At 65.7% G+C, this 26,894-nt stretch overlaps 1 protein-coding gene and 1 long non-coding RNA gene across 3 annotated transcripts in view; one reads left to right on the forward strand and one right to left on the reverse strand.

The window, feature by feature from the left end:
* Window positions 1–211: 211 nt before the first annotated feature.
* On the forward strand, window positions 212–845 carry LOC123646693. Its single transcript, XR_006737974.1, has 3 exons — window positions 212–221; window positions 333–358; window positions 614–845. It is a non-coding gene; the product is annotated as an uncharacterized LOC123646693 (long non-coding RNA).
* Window positions 846–2,602: 1,757 nt separating this feature from the next.
* NOTCH1 (notch receptor 1) overlaps window positions 2,603–26,894 on the reverse strand; it is a 44,587-nt gene continuing 20,295 nt past the window's right edge. For both annotated transcript variants that reach the window (XM_045563948.1, XM_045563947.1), the window contains 30 exons: window positions 24,816–24,938; window positions 23,985–24,218; window positions 23,589–23,744; window positions 23,203–23,388; window positions 22,765–22,878; window positions 21,980–22,093; window positions 21,542–21,775; window positions 21,351–21,461; window positions 20,681–20,873; window positions 20,010–20,155; window positions 19,620–19,733; window positions 18,059–18,178; window positions 17,581–17,733; window positions 16,682–16,910; window positions 15,780–15,981; window positions 15,017–15,170; window positions 14,747–14,931; window positions 14,111–14,243; window positions 13,643–13,900; window positions 13,456–13,568; window positions 12,239–12,810; window positions 11,554–11,985; window positions 10,465–10,613; window positions 9,562–9,778; window positions 9,349–9,436; window positions 9,113–9,278; window positions 8,249–8,544; window positions 6,832–6,979; window positions 6,646–6,743; window positions 2,603–5,761 (listed from right to left, as the gene is read on the reverse strand). In XM_045563948.1, coding sequence (XP_045419904.1) covers window positions 4,280–5,761; window positions 6,646–6,743; window positions 6,832–6,979; window positions 8,249–8,544; window positions 9,113–9,278; window positions 9,349–9,436; window positions 9,562–9,778; window positions 10,465–10,613; window positions 11,554–11,985; window positions 12,239–12,810; window positions 13,456–13,568; window positions 13,643–13,900; window positions 14,111–14,243; window positions 14,747–14,931; window positions 15,017–15,170; window positions 15,780–15,981; window positions 16,682–16,910; window positions 17,581–17,733; window positions 18,059–18,178; window positions 19,620–19,733; window positions 20,010–20,155; window positions 20,681–20,873; window positions 21,351–21,461; window positions 21,542–21,775; window positions 21,980–22,093; window positions 22,765–22,878; window positions 23,203–23,388; window positions 23,589–23,744; window positions 23,985–24,218; window positions 24,816–24,938 — 6,920 coding nt within the window. In that variant the 3' untranslated portion in view covers window positions 2,603–4,279. The remainder of the gene's footprint in view (window positions 5,762–6,645; window positions 6,744–6,831; window positions 6,980–8,248; window positions 8,545–9,112; window positions 9,279–9,348; window positions 9,437–9,561; window positions 9,779–10,464; window positions 10,614–11,553; window positions 11,986–12,238; window positions 12,811–13,455; window positions 13,569–13,642; window positions 13,901–14,110; window positions 14,244–14,746; window positions 14,932–15,016; window positions 15,171–15,779; window positions 15,982–16,681; window positions 16,911–17,580; window positions 17,734–18,058; window positions 18,179–19,619; window positions 19,734–20,009; window positions 20,156–20,680; window positions 20,874–21,350; window positions 21,462–21,541; window positions 21,776–21,979; window positions 22,094–22,764; window positions 22,879–23,202; window positions 23,389–23,588; window positions 23,745–23,984; window positions 24,219–24,815; window positions 24,939–26,894) is intronic.

Raw genomic sequence — 26,894 nt, forward strand, 5'->3', positions numbered from 1 at the left:
CAGGGTTTACTGAAGACAGCAGGTGCTCCGGAAATGTTCCCGGAGTTGAGTATATTGGAATAACAGAGAATGTTTCTTTTTCAAGCTCTGTGCTCTGTGATTTAACCCCACCACTGTGTTGCTTTGTAACAGGGAGGCCCTAGATTCTGTTTTCTCTTACCTCCACAGGTGCCACTGGTGAGCAGCCTGGCCAGGTGTGGCCGGGGGGGATGTTGCTTCAGGTCGGTATCCTTTTTCTTCCCAATAAGGAAACAAGTTGATAGAGAATAATTGAGTTACTTAAGGTTACACACTTTTATAAGGTTGTTGTTTTGTTTTTTGTTTTTTTTAAGAAATAGGAACAATCCACAAGTTCAAGGTTGTGTATAGAACACCGAAAATCTGTGGGCTGCTATGTCCCCCCACCCCGCCAGGGGCCCGAGTCACTATGGGAGGGGGCCTGGAGGACAAGGTGCCCGCGTGGTGGGTGCAGGCTGGACGCTCACCGCTTCTGGAAGGAGTGGTTTGCATCTGCTTTGCGTTTAGTCCTCGCGACGGTTCTGCTGGGACCCGGGCAGGGCCCGATTTTCAGCTCGCCCAGTTTAAGCACCAGAGACCCCTCGCTCCTCTGTAGGCTTCCTCCTGGCTCTCGGGGGCCCCACTGACTTGGGGAGCAGAGACGTTCTCCCGAAGACCAGGGGGTCCCACGAGCCCCATCCTGCTGCATCTGTGGGCACGAACTTCGTGGAAGTTCAGACACTGCTGGAAGTCCTTTCTTTCATTTTAAGAATAATGTATTGAGGTGAGATTCACAGAACATAAACTTAACCACTTCAGAGTGTCCAATTAAGTGGCATTTAGTACATCTGTGGTGCTATGCAACCACCACCTCTCCCTAGTTCCAGAATATTCCACCATTCCAAGTAGAACCCCGCAGCTGCTAAGCAGTCACTCCGCATTCCCCTGCCCAGGAAACCACCAATCTGCTCTCTGTCCCTGTGGATTTGATTACTGCAGACTTTTCCTACGAATGGAATCACACATCACGTGGCCTTTCGCGTCTGGCTTTTGTCACTGAGCATGTTCCCAAGTCTGCCCTGCTGGGGTGCTTGTCAGTGCTGGCTCCTGTCCATGGCAGAATAACAGTCCACACGTGTGTCAGTCAAAACGGGGGACGGGTGGATGCTGAGAGAGATTGTTGCGGGGCGTTGGCTCCTGTGACTGGGGGGCCGACAAGTCCGCGGTCTGCCGTCCGCAAGCCGGGACCTGGCAGTGTGAGGCCAGCTGGCTTGAGGCCCGAGAGGAGCCGAGGTTTCAGGCCGAGTCCAAAGGCAGGAAAAGGCCAGTGTCCCCACTCAGGCAGGCAGGCGGGAGTTCTCCCGTGTTTGGCGTTTTGGTTCTGTTCAGGCCGTCAGTGGACGGGCTGAGCCACCCCCACGGGGAGGGCAGCCGCTTCGCTCAGTCTGTGGACTTCAACATTAGCTGGTCCAGAAACACACTCAGAGACACACGCAGGACGTGTGGCGGCTGGCCCCTGCGTTTCGGGCTGTTGTGGGTGCTGCTGCAGAGAACGTGCGGACACAGGGACTGAGTTCTTATGTTCACTTGTCCTGGGCGCGCACCCGACCTGGGAGTGGGGTGCGGTGCTGAGAGTTTTTTCGGCAGGATCCAGGCTGAGTCCAGCCCCTTTGAAGGCCAGTCAGGCCACTCACCGTAACCCGAGTGTGGCCCCTCCACGCTGCAATCTCTGTGCCCCCACGTGTCGTGGCACCAGCGCACTGTGCCTGGCAGAAGCGGAGTACCCACACGTGGTGGGGAAGTCTTGGGGTCACATTTGTCCTTGGATAGGCCAGGCCTGGGCAGGTGGCACTCTGCAGCTGAGAGGGGACCTCAGACTCCCCATCACTGTGGCTTGAAGCCAGTGGCCTGCCCTGGTGGAGTGGGGCCAGGCCCAGAGGCCCACACTTGCGCTGGGCTGGCAGCTCTGCCAGGGCCTGGACTCCCAGGTGCACGCCCATAGGACCACACTGCGTCTGCCTTGGTCTGCCCCCTTCGGCTCATGGAAACTTCTAGACTCACTACACCATGCCCCGTGCTGCCCTGATCAGTTGTTTCCATGGCTCCCTCACCCTCCTGCTGGGGGCTGCATTCCTAACCGTGGTCTCCAGCCCACCGAGGGGCCTGGACGCTGCCTTGAAGATCCCCCCACACACCTCTGGCATGCCCAGGGCTCCCGTGGGCCATCCCCAGGGTAGGGGGGGCCTTCACCCCTCTGTGGCCCAGAGGGACATAACAGCCCTGAGCTGCCAGGAGGGCCAGACTCATTCCCGGGTGTCCTGAGCTGTGTCACCCTAGAAAATGAGTCCCCTCAGATGAGGCTGCAAGCCCCCTTCCCCACTGCTGTCCCCACTCCCCTTCACAGGGCCTGGCCCAGGCAGGCTGCAGACACTCATGGAACTTCTGGGAACAGTGTCATCCCTGACACCCCCATGGGCCAGGCCTGGGCAGCCTCTCCGTCACTCCCATCAGAAGGGGCCCAAAGCCCCGCCACCTGGGCAGGATGTCCCTCCCTCTGTCCCTCCCAGAAAGTGAGCTGAAGGCAACAGCAGAGCTTAGCAAAATCTGAATGACCATCATCATTTTTATTGCAAATCAGTTAACAAAAAAGATGAAAAAAAATACATCATTTTCATTATCTACAGTTTCACATGTAGATAACTTTTTTTAAAAGTTTCCTTTTTTTGTAAACTACACTCTATTTTATAAAACACAGTAAGAATCAATACCTTAGGATGTGTCTGGTCATGCCCACTAGGGACGGCACATCGATCACCCCCCCCGCCCCCCCGCAAGATGGGAGACGCTGCCCTGAGGAGGTAGGTGCTGCCCCCAGCACCCCCCGTGCACATGGCAGGCGGTGGCAGGGCCCGGCCTGTGCTCCTAGCAGCTGCTGCTGCAGCCACTGGGCTACAGGGCCGGGGTGCACAGAGCTGAGCCGTGTTCTGACATCCCTCATCAGCATGACACACGACGGAGTTGTTCATTTAGATTTTTTAAACAAAATCCACCTTTAAAAATGTATTTACAGACATTTACTTTGCCACAGGCTTATACTCGATATCGCAAGGATCTGCCCCTCCCCTGGGCCAGCACCCCCAGTCTGGAGGGTGGCCTGAGAGCAGGCTCCCCGCCTCCCCCACCTGCAGCCGGCAGGGCCACTGGGAGACCAGAGGACATGGCCCACGGCTTTCCAGAGCCTCCTGTAGCTGCTCCAGCACGTCTCCTATAAAAACAGGAGCCAATGGCAGTCAGGTCCCGGGAGCCGGGGCCCGGGCCGTGACAGTCCATCTCCTGCTGAACTTGCAAGATGCCGCCCAGGTCGAGATCCTGAGGCCCCCAACAGGCACTGCCCAGGCAGAGCCTTCTGCAGAAGAGGGCAGGGTTCCTCCACAGGGGTCCCAGGCAGGCGCCATGGGTCCACGTCTGACCTGTTTCTACACACGGTGCTTAAACATGAAGAAGGGGGCACTGGAGTGGTTCTGGAAGGAACGAGACTTGCAAGACCAATGGGTAACTATGTGATACTGAACCTGAAACAAAGATTCATGACCTGTACCATGGAATGTAGTCTTGGCATACGCCAAGAGCACATTGTAAAAAGCATGCTTTAAAAACATCCTTAGAAAAACACCAAAACATCTTATCCACATCATTTTACTTAAGCTTCCTATTTTAGATGCAAATTAATCCACATGCCGAAGTGTGGATCTGTTCTTTGTCTGTCTCTAGATGCATCTTCTCAAAGAATGCAGGTGACGATGGCTGCCGGAGAGGGCAGCCCCTGGGGAAAGGGTAGCAGGCCGGCGCCCGGGAGCTTTTTGGACGATGCTTGTTCAGACCTCCCTTCTCCAACATCGTTTCTTTTTGGATTATGAAAATAAGAAGTCAATAAATAAATGGCATTTATAAATCATGAATCTTTGTTTATATTTTACAAACACGTAAGAATCTTTATCCTAAGTAGAAAAATCATGAATCTGAGAACTAGTTTATTTTCTTGGAACAGATAAAAGTTTCTACCTGGAACCATAGAAAACAGTACATATAAATAAAAAGGCAGTGTTTCTGAGTAAAATAAAAGTACATAAATAAATACTAAAAAAAAAAAATTTAAGTCCTTGTTCTCTTACTTTGTATAAAAACATGTTTTTTAGAAAAGGCTCCCTTGGTCGGCCGCGGCGCATGCAGACGCCCAGCAGGGCTTGGGAAAGGAAGCGGGGTCCCGCGGGGCGCCTGCTGTTTACTTGAAGGCCTCCGGAATGTGGGCGATCTGCGACTGCATGCTGGTGGGTGGGCTGGATACGCCCTCGGACCAGTCGGAGACGTTGGAATGCGGGGACGAGCTGGACCACTGGTCGGGGGACTCTGGGGACGGGGTGAGGAAGGGGTGCTCGGGCACCTGCAGCTGGTGGCTGGGGGTGTTGTCCACAGGGGAGGAGGAGTAGCTGTGCTGTGAGGGCGGTGTCAGAAACTGCGCCGTGGTCACGGGTGGGGCCAGCGAGGACGGCAGTGAGGTGGGCAGGGCCAGGCCCTCGGGGGGCAGGACGGTGTGCACCGTCAGGCTGCTGGGGCCCAGCGGCTGCACGTCCGCCTGGCTGGGCTCCCCGCCCAGGAAGCTCCGGCCCAGGTGGCCGCTGGCCGCTGAGCTCACGCCGAGATGCGGCTGTGGCGGCTGCAGGTTTTGCTGCTGCTGGATGTTGGGCGGCGGCAGGTTCTGCTGCTGCATCTGTAAGTTTTGCTGCTGCACCTGCTGGGCCTGCCCCAGGTGAGGCTGGGTGGCCAGCCGCGTGTTGGGCAGGCCCTGGTAGCTCATCATCTGGGACAGGGTGCTGGCAGCCAGGCTGCCGTGCAGCGGGCCCACCATGCCGTGCTGGAGGGCGGGGGCCGGCGTGCTCAGGGTGCCCGACGCCACGTTCCCTCGCAGCGGGTTGTACTGGTTCGGCACCAGGCCGCTCTGCAGCCGGGACAGCCACTCACACTGGCCGTTCAAGCTGGCGGCCCCACCCACGCCGAAATTCATGGCTCCCCCACCGCCGCCGGAGCCCAGAACCGTGCCAGTGCTAGAGGCCACAGGCAGGTGGGAGAGGCGCGGGGGGCCGGCCTCAAAGGCCAGCCGGCCGCCCCCGCCCAGCGCTGCCATCTCGGGCTTGGCTGCCACGTTCAGGTGGCCGAGGCCCAGGTGGGTGTCGGGCATGCCAGGCAGGTGGCTGAGAGGCATGGACGGAGACTGCTGGAACGGGGAGGGCAGGAGGGGCGGCGAGGCCACATCCGACAAGTAGCCGTGGGGTGACTCGAGGGAGTCCACAGGCGACAGCAGGCTGGAGCTGTCCAGCAGGCAGCCCTTGCCGTCCTGGGACTTCTTCCTCCGTGCCTTGAGGTCCTTGGCCTCCTTGCTGCCGCAGGCCAGGCCTTTGGCGCTGGGCTTGCGGGCCTTCTTGCCCTGCACCGCTGGCTTGAGGTTGCCCAGGTAGCCGCTGGGCGAGCAGAGCGGGGGCGACAGGGTGGGCGTGCCCCCCAGGGTGGCGCCGTGCAGCTGGGGGCTGCGCACCAGGTTATACTCGTCCAGCAGCCTCACGATGTCGTGGTGCATGCGCTCCTGCGCGATGTCCCGCGGCAGGCGGTCCATGTGGTCCGTGATGTCCCGGTTGGCAAAGTGGTCCAGCAGCACCTTGGCAGTCTCATAGCTGCCCTCTCGGGCGGCCAGGAACAGGGGCGTCTCCTCCTGGGGACACAGGCATGCGGCAGGTGAGGGAGACCCTGGGGACCCTCCCAATCCTGTCGCCAGAGGGAGCAGCGGTTTGACTCCCAGCTCCCCACGGCGGCAGGAAGCTCGTTAGCTCATCGTGACCCTAGCCCCGCGTCCTACAGTTACCTAGCCTGGTTCATCCTCGATGCTACAGCCTTAAATGCATCCCCTGAAACCCTCCCCAAGGTGCTGGGTGCGATCTCCTATTCTAAATCAGTAGAACTCTAAGGTGGGGAGAGTGTCACACACCCCATTAAAAACCTCACAAACTGTGGCCCTCTTCCCTCTCCCCCTGAAAAATGCAAACAAAAAGACACTGCAGCCGTTTCAGGGGCCTGGGGATCCCCAGATCGTAGCTCAGCACCAGGGAAGGAGCTCCCTGTCTGGACGGTCACCAAGCCCCCCGGGGTCTACTCTCTTTCCTCGTTCTCTTCCATGCTGTGGACACGTCACTCGTGTCCACGAGGCTGCCGAGCGGGGAGTGAGGAGTGTCCCCCGCAGCCTGGACGCCCTGCGCCCAAACCCTCCACATTCCTGGGCTCCGTCCGGCCCCCTCTGACCCCCGTCAGGCCACTGGCACCGCGGACTTGGCGTGCCTGGGTCCAACACTGCCCCCTGGTGCCCAATGCCTGGCGTGTCCCTCACCCAGGCAGGAGAGAGACCCTGGCTGTGAACATGGGGGGCCGGTGGGCGTGCGGTGGACGTGTGCGTGTGGGGAGCCCAGCACCCCGGCAGCCAGCCTTGCACGCAGGAGGTGTCGTCAGCACAGGAAAGGAGGGGCCCTAGCGAGGCGCCCCGGGATCCTCACTGCGACCTGTGGGCCAGTGACCCCCACCGTGCACCCTGCCCGGCCCGCTCACCTTGTTGTTCTGCATGTCCTTGTTGGCTCCATTCTTCAGGAGCACAACAGCCGCGTCCACGTTGTTCACGGCGGCAGCCCAGTGCAGCGCCGACTTGCCTGCGCGGGGAAGCAGAGAGAGGGGGGTTGTGGCACACCGGGCGGCAGCCGTGTCCCGCCCCACAGGCTGGGCCGCGGCCTGGCGTACCCAGGTCGTCCACGGCGTTGACGTCGGCGTGCGAGTTGATGAGGTCCTCCAGCATGCCCTCCACGGCCAGGCGGGCGGCCAGGATCAGCGGCGTGGTGCCGTCGTGCATGCGGGCGTCCAGGTCTGTGGCTCGGTTCCTGATCAGGATCTGGGTGACAGGAGGGACACGGGCAAACGGGAGCCCAATGCCTGGACCGGGGGCCCCGCTGCCCTCCCTGACACGGACCAAGCCCTTCCTGAGACCGGCACGACCCTGCGAGACACAACCACGGGGCTGATTCCACACCCTGTGGGAGGGGCCATGCCAGAGGGCAGGGGCTGTGCTGCCCACATGGACTAGCCCCCTGGTGATAGCGTGGGCCCCTGGTGCCCACTCATGGCCTCTGGCTTCCACAACTACTTCCAAAACAGGGGTTGGGTCGCTGCCCAGCCACAGGGGACATGGCCAGCACAGGAACCCTGGCACTGGGCTACAGCCACTCAGAGCCGCTGAGCTCCACTGCACTGCCCGGGCCCCGGGAGGATGGTGGGCAGCCCCTCACACACGGCCTGGGCATGGCCTGGGCCGGAGGGTGGTTTTTGCTGGGGGCAAAGAAAGCTGGCACCAACTGATGTGCAGTGCTGGCCCGATGCTGCAAAGCCCCGGGAATTTGCACCGTCAGGTGCGGAAAGCCCGTCTGGGGAGGTGCACGGCAGACACAGGGCCTGCCCCTGGGGCTCGTTTTGGTTTTCCTTTTTTGGGTAATCTGAATTTCTTATATCTGCAAAATGGCAACATATCACTTATGAAATTATTAAACTGAAAAGTGGGGGCTTCCCCCCCCCAGGCTCGTGCCCCATCTGAACCTGCTCCAGGGCTGCCCGGAGCCCGGGGACCCGCCACAGTGCTGATGCCAGGGGAGCTCCTGCCAGGGACGTGCCCGGAGCCCCGGCGTCCAGACCGCCAAATCCCCCCTTGACAGGAGCTCCCGGCACGGCCAGAGCCCCAGGTCTGCAGGCAGCAAGCGGCAGCCCCTAAGCCCTTCTCACCGCCACGGGCTACGCCGGCGGCCATGGCTGCAAGGGAGGGGGGCAGGGCGCCCCGGGCTGAGCGCTGGGACTGGGATCCAAGCCAGGCCCACGACCCCGAGACTGGAGCCTGTGGTGTGTGGGGGTGGGGAGCCCTGCCTCGCCCTGCAGGTCCCTCGGGCCTCCTGCCGGACCCCCACGGCACAGGTGGGCCGACACCCTCCCCAGCGAGCATCTCTCAGGATGCGAAGGTCCCGGGTGGGGGCCCCAGCTGTCCCTGCCTCAGCTGTACTGGAGGTCAGGTCCCCAGGGCTGCGTAAGCCCAGCTGCTGCCCCAGACCAGCCGGTGGCCCTGAGGAGGGCAGGTGACCGGGAGCTGCGGTCGGGCACACAGGCGGCTGCCGCCTACCTGGAAAACACCCTGTGCGTCGGCAGACACGGCCGCATGCAGCGGGGTTCGCCCCATGTTGTCCTGGATGTTGGCGTCGGCGCTGGCCTCCAGCAGGCGCTTGGCGGCATCGGAGCGCGAGTAGCGGGCGGCCAGGTGCAGGGCGGTCTCGCCAGTGCGGTCCGTCTGGTTGTGCAGGCTGGCGCCCTGGTAGATGAAGTCCGAGATGACGGCCGGCGCGTCCTCCTCCTCCTCGCTGTTGCCCGTCTCGAGCCCGCCCCCGCTGCAGGAGGCGATCATGAGTGGCGTGAAGCCATCTGTGGGGCGGCACACGGGGCGCGGTCAGGAGGCCACAGCCCGAGCTCGGGGGCCGCTGTGTGGGCACGCCGCTGGCGCCGGTGGCCCTGCACACACAGCCACCCGCTGGGGGCCACAGAAGCCCCCTCCCACTGAACTTCGCAAGGGTCAGAGCCAAGCCCCGCTGCCAACTCGCTGGTGGGCAACGGACACCCCAGCAGCTCTGCTTCCTGTCCTGCCAGGATCCCGCACCAAAAACCCACCTAGAAAGGAGACCCCGTAAGAAACATGCAGTTAGAGACCCAACAGCTGGGATGTCCCAGAAGCAGCATTTCAGGAGAAGGGATGAACTTACAGGGGCAGAGCGAGCCCACAGAGCGGCCCCCGGAGAGTCGGCAGAAGGGCAGCTGATTCGGGGCTCCCCCCCGCTCCGAGCAGGGAGCACCCCAGGACCCAGCGCCCCACCCAGGGCTTAGGGGAGCGAGCAGGGGGCCTTGAGGTGGGGGAAGCCCAGGCTGCTAGACGCTCGTGACCCTGGCTGGAGAGTCCCGGCCATGGCGGCGTGGCGGCAGCAGGCGGCACCCCTACCTGGCCCTCGGACGTTGACGTCCATGCAGTCGGCGTCGACCTCGCCCTGGGGTGGCGTGGGGGCCATGGCCGACAGGCGCAGGTCGGCCGCGTCGAGGTGCTGCTGGGTCCACTGCCGGTGGTCCGTCTGGTCATCCGGGTCGGGCAGAACGACCGGCTCCTCGAACTGAGGGCAGAGATAGCCACGTCAGGCGGGGCGGCGGCAGGTGCCAGGGGCCAGCGGCCGCGGGACTCACCCGGAACTTCCTGGGCTCCAGGTCCTCGTCCCCCCACTCATTCTGGTTGTCATCCATCAGGGCCCCGTCCGAGGCGTTCTTCAGCGGCCTGGGGGCAAGGGGCGGGAAGCAAGGCTGAGCCGGCTCCTGGGACCCCCGTCCCCGGCCGACCCCCAGGGAGCGCCTGGCCCGGCCCCACCCCCGGCCCCTGCAGCCAGGGCAGCGTCCGCTCACTTGAGGCCCACGGAGTCCTCGCCGAGGGGCTCGCGCCGCTTCTTCTTGCTGGCCTCGGGCACCTTGAAGCCCTCGGGGAACCAGAGCTGGCCATGCTGCCGCCGGCGCTTTCGGGACAGCAGCACCCCGCAGCCCACGAAGAAGAGGAGCACAAAGGCAGCCGCGGCCACGTACATGAAGTGCAGCTGCGAGGGCGGGGGCGGCTCCACGGTCTCACCTGCGGGCACGGGGGCCGGCGGCCGGCAACGGGACATCAGGCGGTGGCGGTGCGGTGGGCCGGCGGCCGGGGGCAGTGGACAGGCTCCGTGGCCGGGCGCCGGCTCACCCGCTCTCCTCCATCCCGCCCCCCAAAATAAGGTCATTTTCTACGCGATTAATCAGAATTGCAAACTATCGCTAAATTCTCTCCTGCACCAGCCGCCTCTATCTGGAGACGGCTTTTACTTTTCTCTCCTTTAAGGGAGGAGGATTAGCCAACTTCAAATCGCTGCACTCGCATTGAGCTGTTAAGACAAAGGATTTAGGGGGATTTTCAAGACACAAACTTCAACACTTCACATGACACCGATCAATTCTTCTCGCTCTCTTTTTTTCTTTAAAAAAAAAAGCTGTAATGATTTTGAAATAATACCCAACAAAGAAAAACCAGGGGGAAGGGGTGGGCAGAAAAAAAGGCTCCCACTTTCTGGTAGATGGGCTTGTCCCCCTGGGTAGCTTCACCAGTGGCTGGGAGGGAGTGCCGTCCAGAAAATTCCAGAAAGGCACTTCCCGAACTCTGGATGGCAGGACGTGCCTGGGGGTGGCAGCGGCACTAAAACACGGAGCACCTGGGGGGACGGGAGACTCAACCCCTCCCAGGCTGGCTTCCCGACGCAGGGCCGGGCGCGGCTGGGCCACACTCACTCTGCACAGCCTCGATCTTGTAGGGGATGTTGAGGCTGCCCAGGGAGGCGAGCGCACTCAGGAATGCGGCCACGTCGGTGGTACTCTGGAAGCACTGGGAGGAGGACTGCACGCACTGCCGGTTGTCGATCTCCAGGTAGACGATGGACCTGGGGACACATCGGTCAGGGCTGGGACCGGGGTGCCCTCCCTTCTCCACCCGCCGGGTGTGCTGCCTCCAGGGACACCTCTGGCCCCTGACGGGCTGGGGCGGGGGCTGCGTCTGGCAACAACACCCGAGGGGAGCAGCCCCCGGCAGCCCAACGCACACAGCAGGAGCTCATCACGGACCCTCCCCGAGCGCCCTCCACCCTCTCTGGCTCCTTAGGTGCCGGAACACCCTTTTCCTCAGGAGCCCCGTCCTCTCCCGGGAGCCGTCCCGGCCCGTGGGAAGCGCAGACCTGCCCGGGTGCCGGGCTCCTCCTGCTGCCAGGGCCAGGCTGCCCGAGAGCGGACTCTGACCCAGCCAGCAAACCCACCGGGTCAGGGCACACGAGGCCGCGGCCAAGCTGCGCCAACCACGTAGGAGCAGGGGGAGCCTCGCGGGACGGCTGCGCCATGAGCTCACCTTGACCGTGGTCTCCCGCCCCCAAGGATGCCCCCTACTCAGCTCTTCCTCGGTCTCCAAGGCCCAGCCACGGCCCCCTCCCTGGACCCCCTCGCCCGCCCCTCCAGCCCAAACAAGGCGGACGCGGTTACTGCGCCGTGTTCATGCCCAAGGCGGATCCTCAGCCCCAGAGAGCCCTGGGGGGGGGGCACGGGGGGGCGGGTCTCCATCAGCTCGTCCCCCAGCACCTGGTGCAGGACAGAATCTCAAACCACCTACTGAGTGGAGAAGCGACATCAGGGGCACGGTGGTCTGGGGGAGGCGGTGCCACAGGGCCACGCACCTGGCCGGACAGCTGCCCCTGCAACTCACCCGTGTGGCCTTGAAGTCCCTGGGACCCTCCATCTCTTTCACTATCGAGTAAGGAGAGTCCCGCCTGCCCCAGCAGTGGCCGCGAGGGTCGGGGAGGCGCGGGGGCATCGCGGGCACGAGGGCTCACTCACCCGCGGATGTCCATGGGGTCCAGCTCCCTGCGCCGGCGCACACCCCCACCTCCGGGGAGCAGCGAGGCCGTCACCTGGCCCAGCAGGGTGCCGGGTGCGGCCCAGCCCTCGGCGGCAGCGCGCTTGATGGGGTGTTTGCGCAGCTCCTCCTCGCGGCCGTAGTAGGGGAAGATCATGTGCTGGCCGTGCGCGTCGCGCTTGAAGACCACGTTGGTGTGCAGCACGCGGCTGAGCTCGCGCAGGAAGTGGAAGGAGTTGTTGCGCAGCTGCTCGGGCGGCATCAGCACCACCACCACCAGCGTGCCGGCCGCCAGCCGCTCGGGCACGTGCTCCGCGCAGTCCAGCCCGTCCCACTCGCACTCGGCGCTGTTGCAGCCCTGGTCGCAGTGCCCGTCGCTGAAGTGGTCCTTGCAGTACTGGTCGTACAGGGGGCTGTGGGGCGGCCACGCTCAGACCTCCCCCACGCCGGACCCAGAGCCCGCCCCAGGGCCGTCGGCACTGCCGCCCTGCCCTCCCGGGGCTCGACGCCCTGCCTGCTGGCCAGGCCGGGGACACCCTGCCCTCCCGGGGCTCGATGCCCTGCCCTCCCGGGGCTCGATGCCCTGCCCGGCACTGGGCCCAGCTCCGGCCCCTCCTCTGGCCGTGCGGACAGCACCCGGCCCCTGCCCTGGGGCACCGGCCTTACTTGCACTGGCCCTCGGCGCGCTGGCAGTCAAAGCCGTCGAAGAGGCAGCCGGCCGAGTTGCACTGGCTGTCGCAGCGGCCGTCGCTGAAGTACTTCCAGCACTGCAGCGCCTGCGTGCAGTTCTTCCAGGGGTCGTTGAAGTTGAGCGAGCAGTCGCCGCCGTCCCAGCCGCAGGCGTGGCTGTTGCACTGCGGGCTGCACACCTTGTTGCCGGCGTCCTCCCGGCACTCGGGCAGCTCGCAGGCCTCCTCGATCTGCGGCGGGGGGATGTCGCGCCCCGCGCCGCCCCCGAAGCTGTAGTCCAGGATGTGGCACAGGAGCCCATTGAACTTGGCAGGGCACAGGCAGCGATAGAAGGGGCTCTCGGGTGTGGGCTCACAGCTGCCCTGGTTGTAGCAGGGGTTGCCGCTCAGGCAGGGGCTGCTGGCCGGGAACTGGCACTCGGGGCCGGTGAAGGGGCCCAGACACAGGCAGGTGGGGCTTCTCGGGCCAGACACACACGTGCCGCCGTGGAGGCAGCGCAGGCTGCCACAGGTGCGAGCGTCGTTCTCGCAGGTGGCGCCCTCGAAGCCCTGCGGGGGAGGGAAGGCGGGCGGGTCATCTGGGTGGGTCATCCGGGTGGGCTGCACCCCAGACGCCAGCCCCAGCCAGGCCCGGCCGCACCACCCGCTCCCCCAGGGGCGGCGCCCGCAGCCGTTCCTCCAGCAGCAAAAGCTTAAACACACGCTCCCCCGACAGCAGCAGGACTGGGGTCGCCGGAGGCTCGGGAGCTGGAGGGAGGCTGGACACATGCAGCGCGGGGACGCGGGGACTCGGGGGCAGCGAGAGTGCCCTACGGCACGGGCGGTGGGTCTGTGTCACCACCTCACCCCGAGCCCACGGAATCACAATGCCACGGCTGAGCCCCGGGAGGGTGCGTTCATGGCAATTGCAATAAGCCGCCACACCAAGTGCTAACCGGCGCGTTACTGAGGGGAACCGGGCAGGGCTACGTCCTGCTCAATCTTCCTGTTAACCTAAAACTGCTCTAAAAATACTCATCACAACTACAGAAATGGACCTGGGGGAATGATGACGATGGAGGCCCAGAGGCTCACCCCCCGCCCCCCCCCCCGCACAGTGGCCAAGACCCTCGGGCTGAGCTGTGCCAGGTGAGGGCGTGGGGCCGCCACCGTCAGACCCAGGTGCACTCCGCTCTGCCCCACGGCGGCACCTACCGCAGGGCACCGGCAGATGAACCCGCGGGCAGTGTTGGCAGCCACGGCACAGGTGCCCCCGTTCTGGCAGGGCTTGCCCTTGCAGCCGTTGATGACCGACTCGCAGCGGCGCCCTGCGGGGACAGCGGGCTGTGAGGGGCTCGCCCAGCCACCACGCCCGCCCGCCTGCCCGGCCCACGGCACCCACCAGTGTGGCCGGCGCGGCACTCGCAGTGGAAGTCGTTGACGCGCTGCACGCAGTTCTGGGTGCCCCGCGCGTCACACGGGTTGGACAGACACTCATTGACGTCTCCCTCGCAGCGCTCGCCCACGAAGCCCGGCGGGCAGGTGCAGCTGTAGCCGCCCACCTGGTCCACGCAGGTGCCGTTGTTGAAGCACTTGGGGCTCCGGGACACGGGGTCCACAGGGGGGTTGCAGTCATCCACGTTGATCTCACAGTGCACCCCTGCAGGGCCAGGCCCAAGGCGCAGTGAGGACCGGGACCCTGGGATGCCCGGCACGGGCGGTGCTCCAACGCCACGGAGCCCACGCCTCCCGCCGGACACCTCTGGGCCCCTGCCCGCCAGCGCTGCACCTGCCCTTGGCCCCACAGAGCAAAATGGAATTTCCGGCCGGTTCCGGACCCCCGGCAGCCCCTCGGTGTGGCAGGCCTTACCCTGTGTGCCCCGGGGGCAGGAACACTTGTAGGTGTTGACGAGGTCAATGCAGGTGCCCCCGTTCTGGCAGGGGTGTGACAGGCACTCGTTGATCTCCTCAGAGCAGTTCACCCCATGGTAGCCGGCCACGCACTGCACAGGGACAGAACGAGGGGGGCGTGGCTCACCAGTGGCCAAGACAGGACACTCCCCCACCCGCCGTGCAGCACGGCAGGGCCACACAAGCTGCCCTGGAGTCCCTCACCCCTAGCAGAGCTGGACGGGGACCCTGGCCCAGCACACCGTGGGCGGGACCTCAGTGCACTGAATCACTGCCTGTGGTGTATATATGGGGGGGGTGGTCTGGCCCCGTCCCATCAGATAGGGCCACAGGGTAGATGCCAGCTGAGCCCAGACACGATCTAGGGAAGGGAAACTCCATCCTTCCCAGCATTTTTTCCTCCTTCAGGCTCCCTGTAGGCCACCTCCTCCAGGCAGTCTTCCCTGATTACCCTGGCCCTCCCTTAATGGGGCGGGAGGTGCATAGGTCTGTTGGGTTCTGTGTTCTGTGTTCACTGTGCCAGCTCCCACTCCAGGGCCCGGTGTGCAGTGACACTCATGCCACACACCTCCCCCCACCCAGGACAGGCCCCCACCTTGCAGGAGTAGCCACCCAGGTAGTCTGTGCAGGTGGCCCCGTTCTGGCAGGGGCTGGGCAGGCACTCGTCCACCAGGTCCTCGCAGTAGCTGCCCGTGTAGCCTGCCTGGCAGCGGCAGTGGTGCGTGTTGCCCGCGTTCACACAGAGCCCCCCGTGCCGGCACAGGTGGGCAACGTCGACGCCTGCGGAGGCCGGGCGGGGGCAGGTGAGGCCGGGGCCACGAGGGCCTGCAGGGCCGGGAGGGCGGGCGGGGGCACGGCCAGTCACCTCGCTGCTGCGCGGCCACCTCGCAGGAGACGCTGGGCACGTCGCAGTAGAGGCCGGTCCAGCCGCTGGGGCACTCACAGCGGTAGAGGGTGTGGGTCTGCCAGCACTTGCCGCCGTTCTTGCAGGGTGACGCGTCACACCAGCGCACCAGGTTCTGGGGACAGGCTGGGGTCAGCGGGACAGCCCCCCACCAGCCAGCTGCCACCCGGCAACTTGCGACGCACGTCTGCCAAAGAGCCTCACGCCCACAGGGTGCGCGACCCCGTTCTCCAGAAGTGGAAACTGAGGCTCAGGGACCCCCCCCGGCTGCCCCTGCTACACTGAGGCAGCCTGGGGCCGGGTCTCCCTCTCCCTCAGGACCCTCAACAGATCCAGGGCAGCAGGGACCTTTCTCAGAGGAACGACTCTGTGCAGAGATAAACACTCTCTTGAAGCCTTTTGTAACGGACGTTTCACGGGCAAATCCTCAGGGAGAGCGTCTAACGCCCGTGCCTGTTCTCTGGAAAGCGCTGACTTCGGCCACCTTCCCCCGGGCTACCCAGTCCCCGCCCTGGCGCCACGACCCCGGCATCGGAACTGAGGTTCCTCAGTGCTGCTGCAGGACCCGACCCCCGCAGAGCCCGGCTCTCCCCTCCCTGCACCCGGGAGCCTGGGCACAGCCCCGGTGGACGCGGCGGGGCCCGGTCGGCGGCTGCTCCGACCCACCACGGGCAGACACCCGCCTCAGCCACCTCCTGCCGCCCCTCCGCAGCCGGTCACTCACCTGGCAGTTGAGCCCAGTGTAGCCCTGGGGGCAGGTGCACTTGTAGGTGCCACAGCTGTCCTGGCAGGTGCCACCGTGCAGGCAGGGCCGTGAGTCGCACTCGTTGATGTCGTGCTGGCAGTAGCTGCCCGTGAAGCCGGGTGGGCACAGGCAGGTGAAGGAGTTGATGCCATCCACGCAGGTGCCGCCGTTGAAGCAGGAGCTGGAGGCAGGAGGGCGGCAGGGCAGAGGTAAGAAGGGGCGCGTGGGTCCCGCCATGCCAGCATCTCCCCTTCCACTCAGGCCAAACGACCTCACAGCACGACAGGCTGGGAGCAGCCTCCTCAGGGAGGCCGGTGGGAGTCCAGGGGCCTCAGACTCACACCACATCACACCTCCTTTCTCTGCCCTCTTTAAAACTCGTGCTGAGAAAGGCTTTACGACACATACAAGTATACAACAGTTAAAGTAAAAGTAAAGGAAAAACCACAATTGTACAGATAACGTGGGAGATAAGCACATCAGAAACCAGGGACGAGACTGACATTTAACACCGAGCTTCCTGGCAACCAGTACAAAAAGGGAAACAAGATGGGTTACAAAGTTCTTTTTGTCTGACAGAAAGAGGCACACCAGTTCTTCAGGATAAACTACGCAGGTTCCTGGTTCTGGTCACAGGAGGTCACAATGGCCCTTTCAGGAGAGACACTGCGATACAATGAACAACATCTGGACCCAACTCAACCAGCACCGAGCGCCTACTGGGTCTGGGCGGACACCTGCTTGGTGTGCCAGGTCACCACGTACCATGCGGCCCCTGCAGCCTGTTTCCCTCCTTCCCTCTTCGCCTCTGCCCGAGGCCAGGCCCCACGGTGGCCCCACAGGCCACACAACCCCCAACCTGTGCGCCGAGCCCCCCCCACCTCTCCGTGCAGTCAGGAGTGTTGTTCTCGCAGTGGATCCCGCTGAAGCCCGTGGGGCAGGTGCACGTGTAGCTGTCCACGCAGTCCGTGCAGTTGGCGCCGTTGCGGCAGGGGTTGCTGGCGCACTCGTCAATGTCCTCCTCGCAGAAGGTGCCCTGGAAGCCAGGCAGGCAGTCGCAGAAGGCCGTGTTGACCCCGTCTGTGCAGGAGCCACCGTTGTGACACGGGTCTGGGAGGGGACAAGAGGGTGGGCCTGAGGGGTGGGCACCACCCACGCTGCTGGGGGATGAAGCGGGAAGGCGGCCCGGCCGGGCGAGCTGCCGGTGACGGCGTCCGCTGGGGAGCCCCTTCACCAGCAGCCCACGTCATCCATCCTCCCCGCACGCTCCCGGCCCCAGGCAGGTGACGATTCTGCAGGCCTAATGGCCCCATCAGGGGTCAGCTGACAGTTCTTGCCTCTGCATGCTGGGTGACACTGGGCAAGGCCCTCAGCTTCTCCCCACGTCAGCTTTCTGTGAAGCGGGGCTGGGAGCCCTGAGCATCCTGCACCCCCGGGGGCCTGGCGTGGCCCAAACAAGCGTTAGGCTAGAGCTCTTGGTGCCCCTGCCCCAGCCTCCCGGCTGGCAGGTACTGGGCCGGCTGACCCGGAGCCTTCTGGAAGCACCTCGGCCAGGGTGCAAGGCCTGCAGTGGGGCTTGAGAGCAGCAGCCCCTCCGCGGCACGTCCCGCAATGCCTGCCTGGGCTCCCTCCTGGCCACCCGCAGGGGGACCGAGCTGAGGCCTTGGCCTCTCCGGGCCCTGGTGGCCGGCACCCCCCGCTCCGAGCCTGCCTGGTGCCCGCCCAGGAAACAGAGGCTTGAGAGCATCTCCGAGGCAGCCAGAGCCACCTGGCCACTCACTGGGCTGGCAGTCGTCGACGTCGGTCTCGCAGTTGCGCCCGGCGTAGCCCGCCTGGCAGTGGCAGCGGTAGCTGCCATTGGTGTTAAGGCAGGACGCGCCATGCTGGCACGGGCTCTTCACGCACTCGTTGACGTCGATCTCGCAGGTCTGCCCTGCAGGGGAGGAGGCCGGCCAGTCACCCGCAGCCTCCACCCTGCAGGCATGTGCCCAGGCCGGCTGTCCGCCTGCAGCGCCTCCCCCGGCGCCCACAGGCAGGCCTCTTTGGCCCCAGGACCAGCCTCCGTCCCCTAACTTCAGACTAAGGTCACAGAAACTCAGGATGTCAAGGGCGCTCCACAATCTAGTCCTGATTCTACAGCTTCTCTGGCAAGTGGTTCCTCACCACCCACTTGCTCACCTCCAAAGACGGGGAACTCACTGCCTCCTGCCCTTTCCACACCCCCAGCCCAGCGTCTCCCGGGCCCGGGCTCCCCTCACCTTGCCAGCCCACGGGGCAGATGCAGGAGAAGCTCTCGTAGTCCTCGGACTCCTGGCACTGCCCACTGTTTCTGCAGGGGCTGGGGGCACACGGGGCCAGGACCACCTCACAGGTGGCTCCTGTGGGGCAGACAGACACTGTGAAACCAGGGGCCTCACCCGCGGGGCAGCTCCGCATGGAGGCCACCCCGGTGCCACCAGCAGTGCTTTCGGCTCGTTCCGCAGGAGGCAAAGCGCGCACTGGGACCCCGAGTGAGCTCCAGGCCGAGCCGGGACCCTGCCGGGGGCTCAGCAAGAGGAACGCAGACGGCGACACTGAGGACAACCAGGCAAGACCTCCCTCCACAGCCGGCCCCTCCCTGCCTGTGGGCGGCGGGGCACAGCCTGGGCCTCACCCCACCAGCAGTGCCCGGGAACATGGACCGCGCTAGGCAGGCAGCCCAGCCTGGCAGACTCCACGACACCCGGGGACCCTGGGCCTGGCCCCACTCGGGCCCCAGGCAAGTGGCCGTCACTGGCGTCCAGCGCACACAGGCTGTGACCGCGGGGCAGGCCAGGCACCCTCCGCTCTGGGGGGCCCGTGCCAGCCTCGGCCCCCAGCACACCTACGCGTCGAGGCTTCAGGACAACACAGAGCACCTGGAAAGTGCGTGTGGGAACCGTGTGCGCTGGGGTGTCTTCCCCCGTGCAGCCCCAGCGGCCGCTTCCTGTTTACCGCGGGGCCGGCCTCCCGAGGAAGCACGATCATCCCGCTGCCCGCTATCTCCGGGCCTGCTGCTGCGACTTTCCAGCCCTTTCCTCCTGCCGGTTTCCACGGGGACGGGCAGGCAGGAACTCCGCCAGCGTTTCCGACAATTGTGCAAGGGCGAGCAGGAAGCGCGGACAGGAAGCGCCTCGGCACAGGCCGCCCCTCCCGCCAGCGATAGCAGCGTGTCCGAGCGGGACGCGGCCGCGCCAGGCCACGAGGGAGTGTCCGCACGGCGAGCGCGGAGAGAAAAGCCAGGTCCCAACGCCGGTCAAGAAAACACCAGCCCGCAGCTCAGTGTCGTGGGAACACACAGGGCCCCCGCCCCGCCCCTGGCCAGGCAGGGGCTCTCGGGACGCCCAGGGCCCGTTGCTAGTGCGGGGCCGGCCCTGCCCGGGGACAGCACCCTCTGCCCGCTCCCAGGGGAGCCCAGGCCCTGGCGGTTGTGGGCTTTCGTTTGTCTTTTCTGCAGAAGGGCCGTTTCTGCCATTCCCTTCTGGGGCAGCCGCTGGGGCGGGGCAGGGAGGGAAACGCCCCCGCCCTGCTCATCTGACAGAGGGTTCCTTGTTCCCACACACACAGAGGGCCGCCATCAAAGGAATCCCTAAGGCCGGCTGGGGGCGGGGGACAGCCTGGCCCCCAGAAGCCCCAGCAGAGTGGACGCCGAGGCCGCGAAGGCAGCTGCCCAGCCGGGCTCCTGGCGGGTCCATGCCCGCCCCGTCTCCCGCTCGCCAGGTGAAATATTTGGGACACACTTATACTGAAACGTCCTTCCCGGCACCTGTCTCTGCCAGGCTGGCAGCCCCGCCCCCGCACCTGTGTAGGGCAGCAGGCAGTTGCACTTGTAGCCGGCAACGTCGTCGATGCACGTGCCCTGGTTCAGACACGGGTTGGACGCGCACTCGTTGATGTTGGTCTGGCAGTTGGGGCCTGGAGGGTGGGGTCGGCCATCAGCACGTCCGGCACCCCGGCCACAGCCGGCAGGCCCCCCCGGCCCCCACCCCAGCCCGTCCCCGTCCCCTGGAGGAGGACGCCCTGGCCTGAGCCCGAGGCCAACAGCTCCCTGCCGCGGGCGGCAGCGCCCATCACGGGAAGGAGACGCCATGAATCGCACGGGCTGGACCCGTGTCCCCATCCTGGGCCTCGAGCTTCCCCGGTTCAAGGGGCCGCCCTGTGCCACCGAGACAGACCCCGGGTCCCACTCACCACTGAAGCCTTCCCGGCAGGTGCACACGTAGCCGCTGGTCATGTCCTTGCAGCTTCCGCCGTTGACGCAGGGGTTCGACTCGCACTCGTCGTTGTTGACATCACAGTTGGCCCCACTCCACCCGGGGTCACAGTCACACTTGTACCTGGAAGGGGACCGCACCGCAGGTCAGGTGTGGCCTGGGGCCTGGGCTCTGCACCGTGCCGTGGTCTGAAGGAGGTGCCCGTCCTCTCGGACCCTCAGGGTCCTTCGAAGCGAAGGCAGTAGTGCCTGCCTTGCCCGCAATGGTGGCGAGAAGGGTCACACAGGTTTGGGACGGCGCCCAGGGCAGTGGAGTGTCGGCGACGCAGGGTCCAGAGCCCCAGGGCCTTCCATGGATCGCCCAGTCCGAGGCCCTGGACACACTGACACTTTGCGCAGAGCGAGGGTGGGCGTCGCTGAGGACTGACATGGCCCCACCCAGGCCGTGACCCCATAAACATGCACTTCAAGGATCACGCGAGGCTTATAACACGGGGCACGGTCCCAGCTGCTGGAGGGCCCCGAGGGGAGCAGCCACCCTCCTGCCCCAAGCCCTGCGTGGGGACCGCCCTTGGCCTGCCCTCCCGGCGGCACAGCCTGAGGGTTTGGCACCAAGGGGAGGCCGTGCCCGACGGCTGCCGCCCCGTACCCGTTGAAGCCGTCCCGGCAGGCCCCGTGGATGCAGGGGTCGCTGTTGCACTCGTTGACCTCGGACAGGCATGTGGGGTCGTGGTAGCCCTCGGGGCAGCGGCAGGTGAAGCCGTTGACGCCGTCCTCGCAGGTGCCGCCGTTGTGGCAGGGGTCGCCCGCACACTCGTCGATGTCGATGTTGCACACGCTCCCTGCGGGCCGAGGGGGCTGCTCAGCACATGCCCAGGCCCGACCCTGAGAGGCGCTGGGCTCTTGGGTGGGCAGGTCTTCACTAACACGAGCCTCAGTTTCCCCAGCTGTGAAACCGGGACCATAACCCTTCTCACTGGGTCCTTCCAAGGTGCCGTAAACTGCCCACGTGCAACCACGTGCCGCAGGACCACGGGCCGGCACTAAGGCGTCCTCCCAGGGGCCCTGGGGGCTGCGCTGGCCCCGGCCGGTGCGAATCCAAAGCCCGGAGAGGGCGGAGGTGAGCAGCGGAGGTGGGAGGTACACCCCAGGGCCAGGCCTCGGGTCCTGCCGGGCCACCATGCCCAGCCCGGGCCAGGCCAGCTCTGACCAGGGACAAGAGTGTGCAGGGTCCATCCTGGTGCTGGCTGGAGCCCTGGGACAGTCACCGACCTTGAACTGGGCCCACAGCCTCGCCAGCCGCCTCCCCGGGGCCGCACCTGTGTAGCCGGGGTCGCAGGCACACTCGTAGCCGTCGATCTTGTCCAGGCAGGTGCCCGCCTCGCAGGGGCTGCTGGCACAGTCGTCCAGGTTGATCTCGCAGTTGGGTCCTGGGGGGTGGGGGTGCGTGGGCGTCAGCTCGCCCGCCTGCCCGCTCACCCGCCCGCCCGCCGCCAGCCCGACCAGCCACCTGTGGTCCCCTTGAGGCAGAAGCAGAGGTAGGAGTTGTCGCGGTCCTGGCAGGTGCCGCCGTGGCGGCAGGGCTGGCTGTAGCACTCGTTGACATTGGTCTCGCAGTGGTGCCCCGTGTAGCCGGGCCGGCACAGGCAAGTGAAGGTGGCGACGCCGTCCTTGCAGGAGCCATAGTGACAGGGGTCGGGGTCACACTCATCTATGTCCACTTCGCAGTGGGCCCCCGTGTAGCCTGCAGCACGGGGAGGCGGGCACAGGGGGTCTCAGGACGGCCTCGCCTCGGGAATCCCCAACGAGACCCGGGGTCGCCTGTACCCCCAAGTCCCTGCCCGGGCTCTGGCCGTCTCTTTCGCGAGGCGCTCCCATCCCACTGGGGTCGGGACTGCACCACACTCGCCACCTTCCCGCCACCTTCCCGCCACCGCCCAGCCCGCACCTTCCGCGCACACGCAGACGTAGGTGTTGGGTCCGTCCAGGCACTTGGCGCCGTTCCTGCACGGGGTGCTCGCACACTCGTCCACGTCGTACTGACACAGGTGCCCGGTGAAGCCTGCAGCCGGGCAGGGGTGGTCACATGTGGCAGCACACGGACCCTCAGCGACCCCCGCCACACGTGCGCAGCCGGCCGGGCTGGGCTCCCCGGGTGCCTCGGCCGACTCCAGGTGGTCGCTCACTCTGCTCCTGCGCCCGCAGCCACCGCCCTCCACGGGCACTGCTCGGCGGGCCGCACCCCTCCGCCCACAGAGGGAACTTCCACACCAGCCGCGGTGCATTAGGCTGTGCATGGCCCTGCTCCTGGTGTCGGGGCTGGCACCCGGGGCAGATGGAAACACCTTTTCCCCCAAGGTCCCCAAGGTCCCTGTATTCCACTGTCCGCTCCTGGGTCTCTGTCTCCCGTGGCTGGTGGCTGGCATGCCACAGGGTGGAGGCGGGGAGGGCAGGGCATATGGGCTCCTTCCACCCCGAGCCCCACCTAGGCCCTGCGGGGGCCTGGGGAACGCACCGTGGGCTCCCAGTGCTCCTCTTCCCAGACAGAAGGGGCCACACCCCTCATCTGGGAGGAGGGTCCCCGGCCGCCCTCTAGGGGAGCCTGAAAACACCCCCGCCCCTCACAAGGCGAAACCCTCACTCTCCTGGCAGCTGCTACCCCACCTCCAGCCCGGCGCCCCTCAAGGAAGGCGGGACTTCTCCCTCAGACCCGGCCAGCCAGCTGGGCCTCACCCGTGGGACACTCGCACTGGAACTCGTTGATCTTGTCCAGGCAGCGGCCGCTGTGCAGGCAGGGGCTGCTGGCACATTCGTCCGTGTTGACCTCGCAGTGCACGCCCTCGTAACCTGGGGGAGCGGGCAGTGAGGGGCACGGACGGCCGCGGGCCCCCAGGGCACAGCTGGGGACTTGGCACAGACACAGCCCTGCCTCTAGCCCACTGGGCCCCGTCCACACCACCCCCTGCAGCCCCAAGTCCCGCACCCCGGCGGCATCACCCACCCAGCTCCGGTCCTATGCTCTGCTGGGCCCTGTGGGCCTGGCCTTGGTTTCCCCAGATGCCCCAAGGAAGCTCTGGCCTCAGCAGGCATGGAGGCTACGGGAAGAGGGGACTAGGCCGGGGCTGCCCAGCCCTGACTCAGTTTCCCCAGCCCGCTCTCTGCCTCGCATACCCGGCATGCAGATGCACTGGAACTCCCCGATCTGGTCCAAGCAGGTGGCGTCGTTCTGGCACGGGTTCGAGATGCACTCGTTGACGTCGATCTCGCAGCGCGGGCCCGTGTAGCCCTGCAGACACTGGCACTCGAAGGAGCCCAGCGTGTTGATGCACTTGCCGGCGTGCTCGCAGGGGTTGGCACCTGGGGGAGCAGGGGCGAGGGCTGCTCCAGGTGCCCTGGCGTCTGGAACACCCGAGGGTACCTCCCCCCGGCACCAGGTCCTCCAGGGCAGGGTCACGTCCCCCGCAAGCGGGTGGGCACCTTGTGAGCCCAGAGTCTGTCTCCAGCAGACTTGGGGCTCCCACTCCGGCCGCCCTGCTGCTTCCCGCGCCTGCCCCTACCCAGTGAGCACTCGTCCACGTCCTGGCTGCAGGCCGGCCCCGTGTACCCCGAGGGGCAGGTGCAGATGGCCTTGCCGTTGACAGGGTTGGTGTCGCAGTTGGAGCCCTCGTTGCAGGGGTTGCTGATGCAGGCGTCGTTGAGGTGGCACAGCAGGCCTGCGCGGAGCGGCGGTGCTCAGCGGGCGCTGCCCCCTGTGCCTGGGCGGGGGAATGGCCTCCCCCAGCCACGGGCCGACCCCAACTCCACACCCCGGAGCAGCCTCCCACTGCGGCCCCGTTCAGCGTCCTGTGAGATGGGGCTGCGTGGTGGACCCCCAGCCGCAGGCCCCAACCCGGGTCTAAGAAGGCCACGCGGGCCCGCCTGGCCCCCTGCTCGCCGGGGCTGCGCCCACTCACCCGTGCGGCCATGGGGACACTCGCAGTAGAAGGAGGCCACGCGGTCGTGGCAGGTGGCGCCGTGGAAACAGGCGGCGCTGGCGCAGTCGTCGATGTTCTCACTGCAGTCCTCCCCGGTCCAGCCATTGACGCACACGCAACTGTAGCTGCCGTGGGTGTTGTGGCAGGTCCCGCCGTTCTGGCAGGCGTTGGGCATGAGCTGGCACTCGTCCACGTCCTCCGTGCAGTACTGACCTGCGGGGGAAACAGGACCGTCAGCCCCAGGCAGTTGCCACGCTGAGCTCGCGCCCCAAGGTGCAAGGCTGCAAACGCCACCCCCTCCAGGAAGCCTCCAGGGCTGACTCCTCATCCCCTGCCAACCCAGATCACACCATCCTCCATACGCCCAGCACTGGGGGCTCTAACCCATCTCTTGCTCTGTGCACACAGCTGTGTGGTGGTGCACCCTCCCCTGCCACCCCACCAGACAGTGCGCCTCGTGAGAGGGGGCCTGCCTGCAACCCCGCATGCAGCCCAACAGCCTGGGGCCGAGTGGTGCAGCCGGCTCAAAGCGGGGCCCTCGTGCCGGGCACAGAGGCTGCCTGGGGCCAGGCTGCAAACAGCCTGTGAAGATCAGCGGCCCCCGAGTCTGTGCTGACCACAAGGTGAGGGGTCTTGGGCCCTGGCTGTGGGCAGTGGCTGCCCACCACGTCCTCCTCAGCCAACCAGGCTCCCCCAGCCTGGCACCCTAACCTGGAACCGGGTCTCAGGGTGCTCTGCGCCCCCCCGCCCCCGCACGTGTGCAGCCTAGCGGGCGGGTGGCTGCTCCCTGGCTGCCTCCCCGGCACGTGCCTGTCCACTCCGGTGGGCACCGGCAGTTGTATGTGTTCACGCCGTCCACACAGGCACCCCCGTTCTTGCAGTCGTTCCCTGGGCAGTCGTCAACATTCTCCTCGCAGTTCTGGCCGGTGAAGCCTGCGGCAGGGGAGCCGGGAGTGGTCAGCCTCTTCCCTCCGGCTCCGAGCCCCCCAGAGCACACTGGGCTCCCGCGTCTCCCAACCCTGGCTGCACCCCTGCTCTGGACAGACGAGCTTGCCCTCCCCGACCCTGCTCTGGTGTCCCCACCACCAGGCCACACTCCGGTGCCCACAGGGACAGGTGCCTGCTGAGGACTAAGTTTGTAGAGGCAGCTGAGCAGACGGATGCAGGCACACAGGGCTGAGGGCTCTGCCGCAAAAGCCCTCTGGCCTCACTCCCAGCGGCTCTTGTTACGGGATGCTGCCACCGCCACACCGCCACGCCGCCACGCCGCCCCAGCGGGGCAGAGCAGGGCAGCTGCAGATACCCCACCTTAGAGGGGCTGGCACTGGGCTTGGGAGGCCCCCAAGCTGGGAATGGGAAGATGTGGGACCCGGGAGGGCCTGGCGGGCCGGGACACGGTGGGCCCTCCCCCAGCCTCAGAGGGGTGCAGAGCCACGGCCCTCAGCCTCCCGGGGCAGAGGTCCTGCACCCACCTCTCCGAGAGCTGAGAAGGCCTCCTCCCCCAAGCCCAGGGCAGGCCCCCCGAGGCGTGGTCCCCACAGCAAGGCCTCTGCCGCAGCCAGTTAGCCATTAATCCGCTCAACTCCCTCTGGCTCAATGATCAACCCAGAAAGGCGCGCCTGGCAACAGCCAAACCTGCAGCCAGTTACTCATTAACGCCCCGCCTGCGATGCCTTTGAACCCCTCCTGCCCGGGGAACACCCGTGGGTTTGGTCTCCGAGACACCCCAGCACACCAGCCCCACGGCAGCAGAGGCTGGCGGCCAGGAAAAGCCCAGCGTGTGTTGCACACAGGTTTGGGGGAGCACCCCAAATCGGAGCCCGGAGCCCAGTCCCCATCCCCGCCGCTGGTGTGGCAGGACCCTGTGCCTCGAAGGGTCTCTAAGCAGGTGGGGTCCTGGGCGGGGCCTGTGGCCTAGGGGCTGCCCCGTGCATGCTGCAGGGCACCACTGGCCGCCCCTCTGCAGCTCGGCTGTGCCCTAACCCCACCCTCGCCCTGCCAAGCTCCCAGAGTGCCCAGGGCCTCCCCAGAGTTCAGTGCTCTGTCCCAACTTTGGTTCCCTGTGACTCCTCAGGCGTGTCTCTCTGGGGGTCCCTGACCACTCCAAGGGGGCTGAGCACCCTGCAGGGGGACTTGGGCACAAGGCTGCCCGGGAGAGTCTGACCTCGGGTCTGGGTGTCCTGGCCCAGGGCATTTTAGTGGGCGCCCTGGGTGGTGACCCCCTCATTTCCCTCAGCCTGACCAGAGCCCACACCGGGCAGCAAGCACCCCTGCAACAGAGGGGTGACCCAATGCCAGCATCCTGGCCTCTGAGACTGGTCCACTGGCGGGTGAGTGGACCCCACAGGCCCACCTCCCGACACCCCGAGCTGTCCCCCTGCCTGGGTGGTGGCTCCGAGTGGGCCCAGGGCCCAGAGCATTTAAGTGACTACGGCCCTCATGGGAGGTCCATCACCCGCCCTGCCCAACTGCCCCGTGTGCAGAGTGTGCTCACCCACCACCTCCCCTGGCCCACACCACGGCCCCGAGACAGTCCCCAACCCGCGTGCTGGAATGTGAGGTCACGCAGCTACCAAGACGGCATCTGAACCCAGGCCCAGGGCCCTACCAAGCACAGGGGCTGTGCCTTCCAGCCCTGCAGAGAGCCAGTGGCCAGGGAGTGCCTGGGGCAGGTGGGGAGAGGGACCGCCGTCACCACGCCACACCCGCCCGCGACTTGCAGGAAACACACGGCCTGGTGTCTGCACACAGAGGCCGGGCTGGCTCAGCAGACTGGGCAGGCCTCAGCTTCCCCTCTGCAAGCGGGGCCAGGCCGGCCTGGGGCAGCAAAGGGGGTGGGGCAGCCCCCGGTCACCCCGGCACCCAACCCCCATCCCCGCCAGAATACCG

The sequence above is a fragment of the Lemur catta genome, chromosome 10, assembly GCF_020740605.2.
Source record: "Lemur catta isolate mLemCat1 chromosome 10, mLemCat1.pri, whole genome shotgun sequence".
In the NCBI taxonomy this organism is placed as follows: domain Eukaryota; kingdom Metazoa; phylum Chordata; class Mammalia; order Primates; family Lemuridae; genus Lemur; species Lemur catta.